Below are 17,726 nucleotides of genomic sequence, written 5' to 3' on the forward strand. Positions count from 1 at the left end.
CCCATGCTCCACAACAAGAGAAGCCACCGCAGTGAAAAGCCCGTGGACTGCAAGGAAGAGTAGCCCCTGCTCGTTGCAACTAGAGAAAGCCTGCGCGAAGCAACAAACACCCAAAGCAGCCAAAACTAAATAAAAATCAAATAAATAAATTTATTTTTAAAAAAAAAACTTCATTCCGTGTCTATTCAAACATTCACTATTCAGAAAGGACTTTGCTGAATAATCTCTCTAAATAGTAAAGACTCCCCTATGACTCTCATTGAGTATTTTATTTCCCCAAATAGTTATCTACCCTAACTGGTATGTTCGATATTTTGTTCATTTGTGGTTATTTGGACCTGTCGCCTCCACCACCAAGAGAAGAGAGGCTTCATTTAATTGGATGTTTGCCAGGTAATTAAGCAAGACTTCACATTTTATTAGTCAGACATATTTTAAGGCAAAAGCAAAAACCTTAGCAAAAACTGAGGTGGAGCACAGATATTACTTCCCTTTGAACTATGGTAGGTACATAGCCATCACAAACCATTCTCAGAGGATATCTTTGTGGGTATGAAATATATCATATAAACAAAGTGTACTCCAAACACATATGTACAGTTTAAAGAATATACAGTGAACACCCACGTAAGCACAATTGAGGTCACTGTGCACAACTGAGCAAACCATCAGACCCACAGATGCCCCCGGCCCTGTGTCCCTCTCTTATCACCAACTCATCTCCCCCAGAGGTAACCATTATTCTGACTTAATGACCCCATAGATCTAACACAAAATACTCATTCATTCTTAGAGAATCAAGAATTACTATGTTTCAGCCTTAAGGTATTATTTTATGTCACTAATGACCTAGAAGACTCTAGAAAATGCTTTGAATAAGCAGATATAAGAAGAGTACAATTAGAATTACAACTTTTCCAGAGTATTAACTATGCTGTAACATATCCATGAAGCTACTTAAGGAAACATATATATCAGAGAGTACTCTTATAGTCATCACCGTCAACCGGAAGGGCATATAAAATGACAGAATTTAACATCTCTACCAACTTAAAAAAAGAGACTCACACCTTTCAAGTTCTTTCTTTTGTCCTCCAAATGCAATCACAGTTCTAATCGCTGCTAAGACCTCTTCAGCTACTGCTCCAGCTTTTGCATATGCCAAGAGTTCTTTATCAGTAAATGAAGATAGTATCTGTTTAAAAACACAATTGCAGATAATTTAAAATTTAACAATTGTATCTTTTGTAAAGAAAAAATAAATATATACACAAATGCTCCTTGTATGTTACTGTATATAAATCTTTTACTCATCTTTGGTCATCATGTCCTACTTTTTAGTGTACATATTATAAGCCACTTCAAATTCTTTTTGGACTGAGATGGTATAAAACAAATTAAATTAAAATTTTTATTTTCTCACTATACCCCATGGATCCTCATATAAATAAATAAATCTGGGACTTTAAATCTCAGAAGGTGTATACTATTAACATAAACCAATATAGCAAAAGGGGCAGTACATCAAGGAAATAGGGTGTGTACTCAACACAGCAATTGCTAATTGTACTCTAGCTCAGAAATATCAAGGTAGGAGGCCAGAAGAACGCAGGGGACCAAGTACTGAGTAGTGACAGGACTTTAAGAAGGTTTCACATGCCGGGGAAGCAGAGTTCTCTCTGCTGATGTTTCTGAGCAATACGTTAATCCACCAGGGAGGTCTCTGTTTTGTGGATGCGCTTTGATCCTTCTGTTTGGTCCCTGAGCATGTTCTGTGGAAGGAACAGTACTGGGTCCTTTGTATACACAGGATCTCATTGATTCTTCTCATTTGCGCAGTGAAGTAGGTATTATTTTCCCCACTCTATACATGAGGAAATGGAGGGATGAAGAGGTCAAGTAATTTCCTAATATGTGAAATAGCCAGGATTCAAGGCTTCAAAGCACGAATTAACAGCCACTGGAGTGAATCTTTCTAATACCAGCCACTGACACGTGGACCCCTCTGGGAACCCAGATGGCCCTGTGATAAAAACTGGATCAACTGGCATGGGCAAAGGACTAAGGTTAATATTTTAACCTGGAATACCTGACTAGTCAACCACCTAACTAAATATTACGCACAAGCAATTCAAATAAAATTCTGAGTAAACAGTATTACACTCTTTCAATAAATAATTTACAGCATTTGTGGACTCGTATGTGTACGTAGTAACAGTGTATTTCTTCATGTCATAAAAAGCTCAAAATTATTTTGATTTTAATAGTGTATCTCTTCCTTTGCTGTGTGTGAAAGTAAAAGGAGCTATGATAGATGCAGGAATGGGTGGGTGAAGGCAAATGAACATTTATTAACTAGATTCTATGTGCAGATGTTGTGCTGTATGTACTTTCTTCTTTGGTACCCAAAACAACAACCCACTGATGCACTAGACCTTCCTGACCTCTCAAAGTGACCTACCTAGGGCTGTCCCAGCACACTTGCCAGAATCACTCACAGCGCTGGGGCTGAGTCAGGGAGGTCATTGTCATTCTTGAACAAACAGGTCTGCATAATGCAAGAGGTGCATACAATATGCTTTGGCTATTTTTCTCTGCTCCTTTTGAAATCTCACCCCACAACTATCAACCACACCAGAAGCAGCTGACAACAGAAAGATTACTAGAAATATTTTTGAATTAGGAGCTGCAAAACATGCTATTTTAATTTATTGTTAAAGTATCAAGTACCATTCCAATTGATTCAATATACCTGGCTTCTCTACAACCTTCCATAACTATAAGCATATGATTAGGCAAGACTATGGTAGAATCTTCATTAAGTGTTTTGTTTCGTTCTTTGTTTTTTAAGATATCATGCTTACTGAAAGAAAATAACCTCCAAAATATTCTGAGGGATAGGGAAAGCCAACTTGCTGTTCCTCTAATATAAAATAACAGAATGGTGATACTTCACAATGACCCACATAAACTATATAAAATATCACTAACTCATCCCTTATTCCAAAGGCTGTTAAGTTCTTAACAAGGCCTAACTGAATTAGTGCAAGACACATGAAATTGTTATTCCTGTAAGTTAAAATCTAGTATCGGCCACTTTATATTGTTCAAACTAATATAGTCAGAAGCAATAGTTTTGACCACCACAGATGTTTGGACCTTCATCTTTGTCCCTTTTTTCCAATTCTCAATGTAGGTTTTTGTTTTATTTTGTTTGAGATAATTTATACATGCTTTATTTTTTTTTAACTTGATATTTTGAGATAGTTGTAGACATAAAAGCAGTCATAAGAAACAATACAGTCAGAGCCCATATCCCCTTCATCTAGTGTTCCCCAAATAACACCTTCAAAACTTCAGAACAATATCACAGCCAGAAATTTAACATTTAACATTAATCCATCAACGTTATTCAGATTTACTAGTTTTACATGCACTCGTGTGTGTGTATGTGTGTGTTTAGCTCCAAGCAATGTTATCACCTATGTAGATTCGTATGACTACAGTCACGATACAGAACAATTCCATCACAAGGATCCCTCAGTGCTACTTTTCGTAGTCACAGCCACTTTCTTCCCTACTCCTCACTTCTCCCCTCCCTACCATCCCTAAGCCCTGAAAACCGCTAATTTGCTCTATCTACAATTTCATCATTTCAAGAATATTATATAAATGGAGTCATAAAGTATTTGACCTTTGGGGATTGGCGTTTTTCACCAAGTACAAATCTCTGGAGACGCATCCAGGTTGGTGTGTGTATATCAATACTTCTTTCCTTTTTATCACTGGACAGTACCCATAGTATGGATGCACCACAGTTGTTTAACCATTAACCTATTGAAGAATATCTGGGGTTGTTTCAGTTTGGGGCTATTACTAATAAAGCTGCTATGAACATTTGACTATAGATTTTTACATGAACATGATTTTCTTTTCTCTTAGATAAATGCCCAGTACAATTTGCTGGATTGTATGGTAATTGCATGTTTAGTTTTATAAGAAACTGCAAACTATTTTTCAGGTTGCTGTACCATTTTTCATTCCCACCAACAATCTATGAGTGATCCTGTTTCGCTGCATCTCAGCAGCATTTGGTGTTTCACTATTTTTTAGTTTAGCCATTTTGGTAGATGTATGATATCTCACTGCAGTTTAATTTGCTTTTCACTGATGGCTAATGATGCTAAACAATCTTTCATGTGCTTAACTGTCACGTGTATATCCTCTCTGATGAAATGTCTGTTCATGTCCTTTGCCCATTCTCTAATTGGTTTATTTGGGGTTTTTTTTTTAACTATCGAATTTTGAGCATTCTTTATATTTACATTATAGTCGATACTAGCCCTTTGTCAGATATATGATTTTCATATTATTTTTTTCCAAGTGTGTAGCTTGTCTTTTCATCCCCTTTACATGGCTTTCAGAGAGCAAAAGTTATGAATTTTGACAAAGTCTAATTTATAATTTCTTTTTCTTTTTTTTTGCAGTACACGGGCCTCTCACCGTTGCGGCCCCTCCCATTGAGAAGCACAGGCTCCAGACGCGCAGGCTCAGCGGCCATGGCTCATGGGCCCAGCCGCTCCACGGCACGTAGGATCTTCCCAGACTGGGGCACGAACCCGCGTCCCCTGCATCGGCAGGCGGACTCTCAACCACTGCGCCACCAGGGAAGCCCTTTAATTTCTTTTTAAGGATCAAGCTTTTAGTAATCAAATCTAAGAACTCTTTGCCTAGGCCTAGATCCCAAAGATTTTCTCCTATTTTCTTTCTAAAAGTTTTATAGCTTTACATTTTACATATAAATCCACAATCCATTTTTAGTTAATTTTTGGGTAGAGTGTGAAGTTTTGGATGAAGTTTTGCCTTTTTTCTTTAACCTCTGGATGTCCAATTGTTTCAGCACTATTTGCTGAAAAGACCATTCTTCTGCCACTGAATTGCTCTCGCACCTTCATCAAACATCAGCTGGGCGTATCTGTGTAAGTATATTTCTGGGTTCTCTATTGTTTCATTGATCTATGTGTCTATCCCTCCACCAATATACTATAGCTATATAGTAAGCTTTAGTATCAGGCAGACATATTCCTCTCACTTTATTCTTCTTTGTCAAAATTGTTTTAGCTATTCTAGAGCCTGTATCTTTCCATATAAATTTTAAAATAAACTTGCTTACCTATGTCCACAAAAAAACCTTTCTGGAATTTTTTTATAGGAAATGCCTTAAACCTATAGATCAGTTTGAAAAAAGAAATCACCATTTTACTGTGTTCAGTCTTCTAATCCATGAACACACTATGTCTCTCCATTTATTTAGCCTTGATTTCTTTCATCACATTTAATAATTTTCAGCATACAGATCCTATATATGTTTTGTGAAATGTACACTTAAGCATTTCATTTTACTTGGAGTGACTCTAAATGGTATTAATTTTAATTTAATATTTAAATATTGGTTTATGCATGTTCATTGTTAGTATGCAGAAATGCAATTGATCTGGTATCCTTTGACCTTTCCAAACTCAGTTGTTAGTCCTAGGAAATTGTAGATTCCTTGAGATTTTCAACTTAGAAGATTACATTATCTATAGTTTTATTTCTTCCTTTCTCATCTATATGCCTTTTATTTCTTTTTCTTGTCTTGTTGCAGTGGCTAGAAGTTCTAGTACTTTGTTGAAACAGTGGTGAGCATGGTCTTCCTTATCTTCTTTATTTCCAGTCTTAAGGGGAAAACATTCAGTCTTTCACTATTAAGCATGATATTAACTGTGGAGTTTTCACAGATGATCTTCATCAAGCTGAGGTAATATCTTTCTTTTCTTCACTTCCTGAGAGGTTTTTCTTTCATCATCAATGTGTGTTAGATACTGTCAAATGTTTTTTCTCTGTCAACTGATATGATCACACAGGTTTTCTTCTTTAGCTTACTGATATGGTAGATAACATGGATTGATTTTCAAATGTTGAAGCAGCCTTGCATAGCTGAAACAAATTCCACCTGCTCATAGTAAATTATTCTTTCTATACATTGCCAAATCTAGTTTGCTAATATGTTATTGAAGAATTTTTATTCTTAGTCCATGAAAGATACTGATCTACCATTTTCTTTCTTTCTTTTTTTTTTTGTATTGACTTTGTCTGGTTTTGGTATCAGCTTAATACTGGTTTCATAAATGAGCTGGGAAGCATTCCTGCTTTGGGGGAAAGAAGTAAAAGTCTTCTTTCTTCTGGGGGAGACTGTATAAAATTGGTGTTAGTTCTTCTTTAAATGTCTGGTAAACTTTTCCAGTAAAATCATCCGTGCCTGGAGAATTCTTTCTCAGGAGCTCTGAAGTTACAAAATAAACTTCTTTGATGATTATAGGGCTATGAAGATTGTCTATTTCATCTTAGTTGAATTTTGGTAGTTTGCAGTTATCAAGGAGTTGATCTCTAAGTTTTCAAATTTGTGAGGATAAAGTTTTTCGTAATATTTCCTTTATCTTTTTAATGTCTGTGGGATTTGTAGTAATATTCCATATTTCAATCTGGATATTGTGATTTGTGTCTTCCTTTTGTCAGTCTTGCTAATTTTATTGATTTTGTTTTGAAGAACGAACTTTCTGTTTCCTTGATTTTCTCTATTACTTTCCTATTTTCAAGTTCACTGATTTCTGCTCTTACCTTTATTGTTTCCTTATTCTGCTTGCTTTGGTTTTATTTTGCTCTTCTTTTTTCTAGTTTCTTGAGGTAGGAACTTACATTATTGATTTTAGATCCTTGCTCATTTCTAATGTAGATATTTAATGCTATAAATTTCTCTCAACACTTCTTTAGCTGCACCCAAATATTTTGGTATTTTATGGGTTTGTTTTCATTCAGTTATTTTTTTTTTCTCTGAAACTTCTTTTACAACCCATGGATTATTTTAACATGTATTGTTTAATTACCAAGTATTTAGAGACTTTCTCAGTGTTGTTATTTGTTTCTAGTGGGATACCACTGTAGTCATAGAAAACACTTTGATGGTTTCAATTCTTTTAAATTTGTTGAGGTTTGTTTTATGGCCCAGGATATGATCTATATTGGTGAATGTTTAATGTGTATCCTACTGTTGTTGGGTACAATGTTTTATGAACACCAATTAGATCCTATTGGTTGACTGTGTTGGTCAGATCTTCTACAGTCTGATTTTTTGTCTAGTAATTCTATCAATGCTGAGCAAGGATAATAAAATAATTGTGGTTTTTCTATTTCTCCCTTCAATGTTCTCAGTTTTTACTTCATTTAATTTGAGGCTTTGTTATTTGGTGCATACATATTTTGGATCATTATGTCTTCCTGGTGGAATGATCCCTATCATCATTATGTAATGCTCCTCTTTTTTGTAGTAATTTTCTTTGTTCTGAAGTTTATATTATCAGATATCAATATAGCCATTCCCTAAAAAAAGTAATGTTTTCATGTATATCTTTTTCCATCCTGTTACTTCCCTCTACCTACGTTGTTGAATTTGAAGTTTCTTGTAAGCAGCAGATACTCGGTAGGTCATGTTTTTTAAATCAACTCTGCCAATTTCTTTTTTGATTTGTATATTTACAGTTAAGGTAATTAATATGTGAGCAGTTACGTCTACCATTTTACTATCTGTTTTCTATATATTTCCTCTGTTTCTCATTCCTCTGCTTCTCTTGCCTTCCTGAGAGTTACTTGATCAAGTTTTAGGATTCCATCTTGATTTATTTATAGTGGTTTTGAATATATCTTTTTGCTTAGGTTTTGTAATAGCTGTTCTGGATGTTATAATGTTCATATGTGACTTATAAACATCAACATTTTACCACTTATAATTTTTGGTTCAATCATCAAATATGATTTAGAAATCTCCTGGAGAAAGAAAAGCCCAAATTTCTGCTCTTTCCATTGTCCCTTTTCCCTTCCTGATGCTCCAATATTTCTTATATCACTTCCCTTCTGTTTGAAGAGCTTCACTTAGCCAGTCTTTAATAGTAGGTATGCTAATGGAAGGTTCTTCTATAGTTTTCCATGATCTGAGAATGTTTTTTATTTCCCCACCATTCCTGAAAAATACTTTTACCAAGTATTCAGTTGACAGTTCTTTTCTTTAAGAACTTGAGAAATATTTTGCCACTTCCTTCTGGTCTTTTGTAGTTTCAGATGAGAAATATAATGTCATTCAAATTTGTGTTCCGTAGTAGGTAATGTGTTGTTGCTCTTTAGCTGTTTTTAATTTTTTTCTTTGTCTTTAGTTTTCAGTAATTTAATTACAATTTGTTTAATCATGGATTTCTTTGAGTTCATCCTGTTTGAGGTTAGCTTAGCTTCTTGGATCTCAAGGGTTTTTTGGCTGCATTGGGTCTTCATTTCTGCATGCGGGCTTTCTCTAGTTGTGCCGAGCAGGGGCTACTCTTCGTTTCGGTGCACAGGCTACTCATTGCAGTGGCTTCTCTTGCTGTGGAGCACAGGCTCTAGGTGCAGGGGCTTCAGTAGTGTTGGCTCGCGGGCTCTAGAGCACAGGCTCAGTAGTTGTGGCACATGAGCTTAGTTGCTCCGCAGCACATGGGATCTTCCCTGACCAGGAATCGAACCCGTGTCCCTTGCACTGGCAGGCAGATTCTTAATCACTGCGCTACCAGGGAAGTCCCGGACCTGAAGGTTTGTCTTTCACAAATATTGGAAATTTTCAGCAGTTATTTCTTCCAATACTCCATCAGCCTTACTTTTCTTTCTTTTGGAACTCTGACGGCAACAAATATTCTTTTTTTTGTTATTGTCCAACAGGTGCCTGAGGCTCTTTTCATTTTCCCTGTTTGGGGGTGGGGGGGTGTGTAAATTCTATTGTTCTACCTCTCTCTTGTCATCTCCACTTAACAAGATTAAGCCCATCCATCATGACTTTTATTTCTGCTGCTATATCTTTCCGTTCTCTAATTTCATTCTGTCCTTTTTTCATAACTTCTTTTTCACTGCTGGTATTTTCTATTTTCTTTGGTTTCAGGAGAATTTGTAATTGATTAGTGAAGCATTTTTATGATCACTGCTCCAAAATCCATGCCGAACAATTTTAACACATGAATTATCTCAAGAGTGGTCAATTAACTGTCTTTTTCTCTTTCAAGCTGTGATTTTCTTTTTTGGTATGACAAAAGTGATTTTTTATTATATCCTGGACATTTTGTCTATTATGTTAGGAGACTCTGAGTCCTGTATAAATCTTTTATTTTAGCAAGCAGTTACCCTGTTTGGGTTTAGCATGCAATTCTTGACCTACTTTTGTGAGCTATGGTTCCAGTAGCAGTTTTACATTCAGAGTCTTTCTGGTATTATTTTTTGCCAGCATGGTTTATCTAGAGCTGCTGGGGCCCCTGCTTCTGCTACCTGAGGGAGTGGAAGTGATTTCTTAAGATCAGACCACCAAGTATCTCTTGTAGGGGCAGGATATGGTAGCTTCCCCTCCCTGTGCCCTCTAGCTGACCCAGTGTCTCTGGGTGGGGTTAGAAAGTTACATGTAGAGATCAAAGGAGGCCTCCTGGACTAGGAAGCTTGCTGGGACTAAGTCCCTTCCTGTTCTACATTCTTGCACTGGTGCCTCTGGGTTAGAGAAGACAGCCTCAGGCTCACAGGAGCTTCCTAAACTGGGCCACATTTCTTTTTTAATATGGTTGACAACCAGGTAACTTAAGAACTTTATTTGAAACCATACCAAAAGCTTATGGCAGAGTGAACTTAGGTCTCCAGCAATAAGTCTAGGGCTCCATTTATTAAAGAAATAGTATCTGAAGCAATGCACAATTACTTATTAAGAGATTAACTTACTGCTTTTTCCCGTAACTTAACTAGAACAAACGTGAATATATTTTAAAACAGTTTTTCAACAAATACTGATATGAAGCATCTGCCATCTGACTTGCTTAATATCCTAGTAAACAAGAAAATCAATTAACACAAAAGCTTCTGCCAAATATTTCAACAGACTAATGCAGAGATACAATTTAGCCACCAAGAACACCACTTAAACACTGTGTTAGTCTCAGCAACAAATAACAGAGTTCTCAGAACTTCAATTTCTTCCTCCATTAAATGAGATAATATCTATACTTCAGAAAAATATGTATTTCATGCCTTTGAGGAAGAAGAAAAGATAATATGATAGAGTGAGGGGAAAATATTCTGTAATATTCTACAACCTCCTTCTTCATATATAGAAAATATTACAGTTAAATACTGCAAAAGGCATAACATCTGCTAATTCTGGGGGAGATTAAAATATGTTGTTATTTTATTCTCTGAAATTCCCTGGGATTTTTTAACCTAAAAAATGGGATATGGGCTTCCCTGGTGGCGCAGTGGTTGAGAGTCCGCCTGCCGATTCAGGGGACACGGGTTTGTGCCCCGGTCCAGGAAGATCCCACATGCCATGGAGCAGCTGGGCCCGTGAGCCATGGCCGCTGAGCCTGTGCGTCCGGAGCCTGTGCTCCACAAGGGGAGAGGCCACAGCAGTGAGAGGCCCACGTACCGTTAAAAAAAAAAAAAAAAAAAAAAAGTGGCATCTGGATAACAAGGTCCTATTGTATGACACAGGAAACTATATTCAATATCCTGTGATAAACCATAATGAAAAAGAATGTATATAGATGTATAACTGAATCACTTTGCTGTACAGCAGAAATTATCACATTGTAAATTAACTGTACCTCAATAAAATAAGTTTAAAAAAGAAAAATATGTATTTGCCTGACACAGTAGATACTAAAAACATGGCAGTTATTGTTTACAATAACAAAACAATATCCACCCTACAGGGTTAAGTTTTTTAAATTTCTTAATACTTACAGCCTGATTTATTTTGTGTTAGGCTTGGCTTTGGTTGGCCCTCTGTCATTTTATGACCTTTTGCCACATAAATGTGTAATGCTTTCTCCAATTTTTCTTCTTCTCTAAGAAATTATGTACTGGGCCAATCTCTCCACTGCCACCCACTCTTACATGAAATCAGTTTAATATGAACACCACACGCAGTCTTGAAAGAGAAAGGCCTGTGTATGGAGGTGGGGAGGGTCGTTTGTACTGCTCTGCCTTTGTGACTGGGAGAAAGAACTGTAGACTTTGGATTGACATGCATATGGGACTAGAAGATACCTCTTTTTAAAAAACTGTTTTCACACCAAGGGATTTAAGTATGTATAAACAGTCATTTATAACGCTGACAAAACTGTTCAATCAATTACCAAATTAAATTAAATCTACAAAAACATTCAAATCAATAATGGTTATTGAATGGGACCTATGTGTTGTTCATTGAACTTGAAGCTCTTCCTGAATCCCTACTTATGAATATGGAACTGGCCACCAGGGAACACAGCTCGCCAAAAGCTGAGCACGCCTTTTACATGAAGGCAGAGGATGAGATGGGACAGCTACTTCTTTCTTTCTCATCCCTTCCCCAAATAACTGCAGGGCAAGGACAGCACAGAGTCCTTGGTAGTTATAAGACTCACTGAGATTGCACCTGCTTATTCCCACTGATCGTGAAGAGAAGGTTCGAAACCAAGTATCAAATATAGAGTCAGGGTTATCAAGTGAGAAAAACAGCCTTCCGCTGCATGGAGTTATGGGGTGTTTCGGGAGTGGAGACAGTTTAAAATCCGGATTCACAGGCTTCACCTACCTTTGCCCAGATAGCAGCTGACAGACCAAGAACAGGACTGACGGCTAAAATCACAAGGGTTAACTTCCAACCTTGTGTAAATCCTACTGTAAAACCGGTGAAGAATGTTGCCATTGACTGAAAGAATATTCCAATTTTGTCACCAATTCCTTCATTAATTTTGGAGACGTCACTAAACGAGGAGACAGTGTTAGAAATAAACATCAGAATTGTGAACACAGAACTTTCCTCCTGAACCTAGCTGGTTTTCTTGTTTGTTTCAGTGTGGGGTAAATTAGCTTACACCTAGGATCTTGCACAGTCATGTCCCCAGCAAGCATCACGCTGCTGCTCTAATGCACACTCCCAGAGGATTTTCTCGAGTCTGGCAAGCCCAACACCTCATTCATTGCTAGTCATGCAAGTCCCCTCATACCCTGCCAGGGTTCTGGGAATGAAAAGATGCGTGAGACACGACTGCGGCTCAGAAGGAATTTCGTTTCATAATTACTTCTGAGTGATGCACTAATGTCTCCTAACAGATCTGATGACTTCTCTTTCATTTTGTAAGAGTCAGAAGCACGTCGGAGTTCGACATAAACCCAGGTACTTACTCTGCGAGCCGGGTGTTAAGCTCCCCAGTGTCATGCATGTCAAACCAGCCTATCTCCTGCCGCATGATAGCATGAAAAAACTGTTTTCTAATTTTGTATACTTGTCTTCCTGCTGCCAGGCACCAGAATGAAACCTGGATGTAAGCGGCGACAAGCACGCCAGCCCCGATTCCACTGTAATAATAGGCGTACCTGAAAAACGACAAGAAAACTGCACATGCTCTGCTTTCTCATCAATGCACCTTCCCACAACAGACCACTCATCCTGCCTTTTCTGGTTGTCTGGCTATCTTGACCGCCTTCACAAGCAGAGTTGATGGTCGGCATCCAACTATGGCTGCCCTGTTACAGTGTCATGCTTAAGAGTGTGGTTTCTAGGGCTTCCCTGGTGGCGCAGTGGTTGGGAGTCCGCCTGCCGATGCAGGGGACACGGGTTCATGCCCCGGTCCGGGAGGATCCCACATGCCGCGGAGCGGCTGGGCCCGTGAGCCATGGCCGCTGAGCCTGCGCGTCCGGAGCCTGTGCTCCGCAACGGGAGAGGCCACAACAGTGAGAGGCCCGCGTACCGCAAAAAAAAAAAAAAAAAAAGACTGTGGTTTCTGTTTTGGCTCAAAGCCCCGCTCTTCACTTAACTGCTGTGTAGCATTGCTTAACCTTTCTAAGCCTCAGTTTTCTGACTGGTAAAATGGAGAGAAGAACTATAACACAGTGGGACTTCCCTGGCAGTCCAGCAGTTAAGACGCCACGCTTCCACTGCAGGGGGCGTGGGTTCGATCCCTGTCTGGGGAACTAAGATCCCGCACGCCGCGAGGCACGGCCATTAAAAAAAAAAAAAAACTGTTACACAGTAACGTATGAATACACTTGGGCCCATGCCCAGCACAGAGTTAGCACCCAGAGAATGCCGGTTATTGTGAAAGACTTGTGTGGTGCCTTGAAGCATCACAGCGTCAGGTAATCTACCGCTGTCATCCTGCGTAGTTGGATTACCTCCGTATCAGCTGATGAGCACTTGGGGTGGTTTCTGCACATTGGAGAGTGGAAACAAGTGACAGAATTTGCCAGAAAGTGGAACCAAGAGATGGAAATGGTCCCCTGATCTTTTGGGTTATTCATCTGGCAGAGCTTAGATGCCACGGGACAATTGAAAATGAAAAGTATTGTTATATCATCTGCCCAACTGGCCATCATAAGTTATCCTGAAATGCTTAATGAATCAAGTAGCAGTCCTTCCAGTTTAAATTCTAAAAATAAAGAACATGAGCATCTTCTAAATCCAGACCCTTGACCATCTAGAAATGCTAAATCTGTGTTTCCACATCTGAGTCTTCATGCTGAAAAAAAGCAAGCAACTCATGTGCTTCACTAAGCACTTACATTTTAGGTAAAGACAAACATGCTAAAATGAAATACAGGATTTAAAAGTTTTTAAAAGTTCACTACTTGCCACCCTCAAAGAAAAATGCTTCTATAAACCATGCAGAAGCTATAAGAATGGCATTGTGAAAAAGAAACGAAATTGAGTTATTTGTAGTGAGGTGGATGGACCTAGAGTCTGTCATACAGAGGGAAGTAAGTCAGGAGAAAGACAAATACCGTATGCTAACACATATATATGGAATCTAAGAAAAAAAAAAGAAAAAAAGGTCATGAAGAACCTAGGGGCAAGACGGGAATAAAGACACAGACCTACTAGAGAATGGACTTGAGGACATGGGGAAGGGGAAAGGGAAGGGTAAGCTGGGACGAAGTAAGAGAGTGGCATGGACATACATACACTACCAACCGTAAAATAGATAGCTAGTGGGAAGCAGCCGCACAGCACAGGGAGATCAGCTCGGTGCTGTGTGACCACCTAGAGGCGTGGGATAGGAAGGGTGGGAGGGAGGGAGACGCAAGAGGGAAGAGATATGGGAACATATATATACGTATAACTGATTCACTTTGCTATAAAGCAGAAACCAACACACCATTGTAAAGCAATTATACTCCAATAAAGATGTTAAAAAATAAATAAATAAAATTAAATTTTAAAAAATGGCAGTGTGATAACCATATAGTTGCTGATGTCAATGTTTGCAACCTGGTGTAAACATATCTTCCCCAAGCTATACCTGGTAATTTACAAAGTATTTATCAGGGAAGATGTAATTAGAATACTAAATTTTACTTAATAGATAACAATACTGAATTATTATCCAAGTGTTAATGATATAGCGAGACAGTTAAAAAGAAACCTCATTTAAGAAGTAGAATGCATGCTTTGACAATGAATTAATGTATTGTAGGCCGTCAGTCTATGTTTACTCAAAACACACCTGTGTTTAAACATTTATAAAATGATTACAAGACATGCTGTTTTTCATCAATATTTTAAAAATGCCTCTCTATAGGAGTATTTGGAGGTAATTCTCATCTTTCAAAATATGGTCAAATATCTCCATTTTCCTCAAATCTACAGAACCATTTATAGGATAGTGTGGAATCATTATCTTCTGAATCACCAAGTAATACCTTTGGACATGTTTTATAAGCTGTTCTAAGAGCAAACTTCAAGATAAGTAAATCATTAATGAAAGCCTCCCCAAGGTAACTTAAGGTTAAAAGGACTATATTTATTCTGGGACGCCTTGTTTCATATATTAGAATTAGATGCTGTGTTACAAAAAAAAAATCCTGTTGACTGATCTCATGATATCATGACTAAAAATATCCAGGAATCAAACTAATAATTACAAAGCCATTGCAAATAATGTGATTCCTAATTTAACTGCATTTTAAATAAGGCCACTTTGAACTCCTCTAATTTCCCTATAGATGATATTCTATATTTACCAATGCATACCTCAGTCCAATCCAGGCTTAACCTTAACTTTAGCACATCTTATGCAGCAAATTATTTTCTTTAAAAAAAAATATCCTACGTTGTATCCTCCTAGAAACAATGATGTTGCTCTCCTCAAAACTTTGAATCTTTATTATAATAACGCAAAATTTTAAACATTGCTACAGCTGGACTGAGACTGAAATACTTAGCAATAGTAAGGAAAACATCTACTCACGTGGTCATTTCCTCCTCCAGCTTTTTGCCGAAATATGTACTGTCCATAAAACCTAGATTATCACAAAGCATATACCGTTATGTCTCTTTGTTTTCCATTAAAAATGAATCAAACTTGTGTCACTTAACAATTTACACAAAAATAGGTCAAACTGATTTAACTTCAATTATGTGTAAGCACCACGGCATGCATTCAAATCTTTTACTACCAGCTGTGTGCAACCACACACACACTAAATTCATTGAAGCTTATTTGCAAGAAGAAAGCCACACTGAGTAAGGAGTCTGTCAGCAGAAATACTAGTGTCCCTGGATTAAAATATTTTATGCAATAGCACTGCAAGATGACATAGAGAAAAATCTTTTCTAGCCGCTTTGTCCTGATAAATATCAGTGCAGACTTGACACTAAAGCACTTAGTATTTCAAATAGAACACTGCATTTCTCCAGTTTTTATTTTTATTTTAAAAATATAAAATACAGGGACTTCCCTGGTGGTGCAGCAGTTAAGATTCTGAGCTCCCAACGCAGGGGGCCCGGGTTCAATCCCTGGTCAGGGAACTAGATCCCACATGCATGCCACAACTAACAGTTCACATGCCACAGCTAAGGAGCCTGTGAGCCACAACTAAGAAGCCAGCGAGCCTCAACTAAGGAGCTCACCTGCCAAAACTATGGAGCTGGTGAGCCACAACTAAGGAGCCCACCTGCCGCAACTAAGGAGCCAGGGAGCCGCAACTAAATAAATAAATATAAATAAAAGAATTGCTAAAATATATATATAGAGAGAAAATACAAAAAAAAAATGTCATAAATACCAGTCAGCTCATCATGCATTATTAGCAAATGTTAACGCTTTGGGACAAGGTACATTAAAACTTTAACACCCCCGCCTAAATACACACACACACACACGCACGCACTAGCCACTGTTCATTATTCTGGGATGAATTTTTTTCAGATTTTCTTTTCTGTATGCAAGTATACACATACACATATACACATACATGCTTATTTTAAAAGGCAGAATCACAGTCCACACTCTGGCCAATTTTCCATGTCAGTATGTGTGTATATATGTATATCTTTATTTTTTCTAAGTTGCATCTATTTCAGTTGCTTCCAATATCTTACTTTTACAAGCAATGCTGCATTAAACCTGTACATATATATTAAATACGGTGAATATTTTTGCAGGGTAAGTTTTCATAATCAAGACGGCTGGATCAATAGGGAGGCACACTATAAATCCTGTAGTTATTTCAAAAGTTACAGTGTAACGTGAGACAGCCTGGGTCAGATGAGTGTGATTTTGACAGGTGCATGAAAGAGGAAGAAAAGTTTTTCTGGCAAAGGGAACAACATAGACAAAAGTTCAGCACATGTCTGAAGAATGAATAAGCCGCTTTGGCAGGGGTGTGGGTGTGTTGTGTGGATGGAAGGAGGTGGATATATGGTTGAAAGATAATCTAGGCCCCACAGGTACGGTGTACAAAAACTAGTAAGTATTCCCTGGTTTTGAGCAGAAAAGGACAAGAGTAGAGGTTTGGTCTAGGATGACTTAGCTACCAGAAATGTGTAAGTTTAACTGGAACAGGGGAGACTGACAGATGGAGCTACTGCAATTAAGTAAGGAAAGAGGGTGGAAATGAGAATAGGAAAGAAGGAAAGTACCCATAAGATTTAGAGAGTGAGAAGTTACAGGCTCTAGCAACCGATGGAACAGAAGTAGCAAGAGTAACAATTAAAAAAAAAGACCAAGACCTTGAGTTTAAGCATCAGGACAAGGGTGATGCCATGGTGGGACATAAGAAGTCAGCAAAAACATGAGATCTGGGCAGATGTGAGCAGATTATTAGTTCAGTTCTGAAGATCTTTATTCTGTGGTACCTGGGACATTCTACTGAAGATGTCCAGTAAGTATTCAAACTGTGGCCCTCCAGTTCTAGACAGAGTTAGGTCTTAAGATGTAGCAGTCTCACATCTTAGAGGTCATAGCTAAATTCAAGAAAGAAAAAAGCCATCTCTTCTAACCTGTGAGGACAGGATGGCAGGTAGGGAGGAAATGACAACCAAGCACAGCACCCCACGGACGGCTACATTTAGGAGTAAGAGAGAAAGTAGGGAGTCATACAGAGATGCAGAGATGTAGCAAAACATGCAGCAGAGAAACTCGACAGCTTCCACTTTATGTCAACTGGAATAAGTGTACAGATAAATTTCTAATCAGTTATGATATTGCTTCTGCTCCATATTTTCAAAGATAAAACAGAATATTAAATATTGATAGCTGGGTGAAGATTTTTCTCCACATCAGTCTCAGAAGATCTCTCATTGCAGATGATCTAGGCAGGAAATGTCAAGAGTGTGTATCACAACCAAATCAAGACAAATTTTCAAGTCTAAC

At 37.9% G+C, this 17,726-nt stretch overlaps 1 protein-coding gene across 2 annotated transcripts in view; it reads right to left on the reverse strand.

The window, feature by feature from the left end:
• Positions 1-17,726, reverse strand: part of ABCB1 (ATP binding cassette subfamily B member 1) — a 114,912-nt gene that overhangs the window by 61,141 nt on the left and 36,045 nt on the right. For both annotated transcript variants that reach the window (XM_065883533.1, XM_065883534.1), the window contains 4 exons: positions 15,321-15,372; positions 12,259-12,450; positions 11,666-11,837; positions 1,071-1,195 (listed from right to left, as the gene is read on the reverse strand). In XM_065883533.1, coding sequence (XP_065739605.1) covers positions 1,071-1,195; positions 11,666-11,837; positions 12,259-12,450; positions 15,321-15,372 — 541 coding nt within the window. The remainder of the gene's footprint in view (positions 1-1,070; positions 1,196-11,665; positions 11,838-12,258; positions 12,451-15,320; positions 15,373-17,726) is intronic.

The sequence above is a fragment of the Phocoena phocoena genome, chromosome 9, assembly GCF_963924675.1.
Source record: "Phocoena phocoena chromosome 9, mPhoPho1.1, whole genome shotgun sequence".
Classification (NCBI taxonomy): domain Eukaryota; kingdom Metazoa; phylum Chordata; class Mammalia; order Artiodactyla; family Phocoenidae; genus Phocoena; species Phocoena phocoena.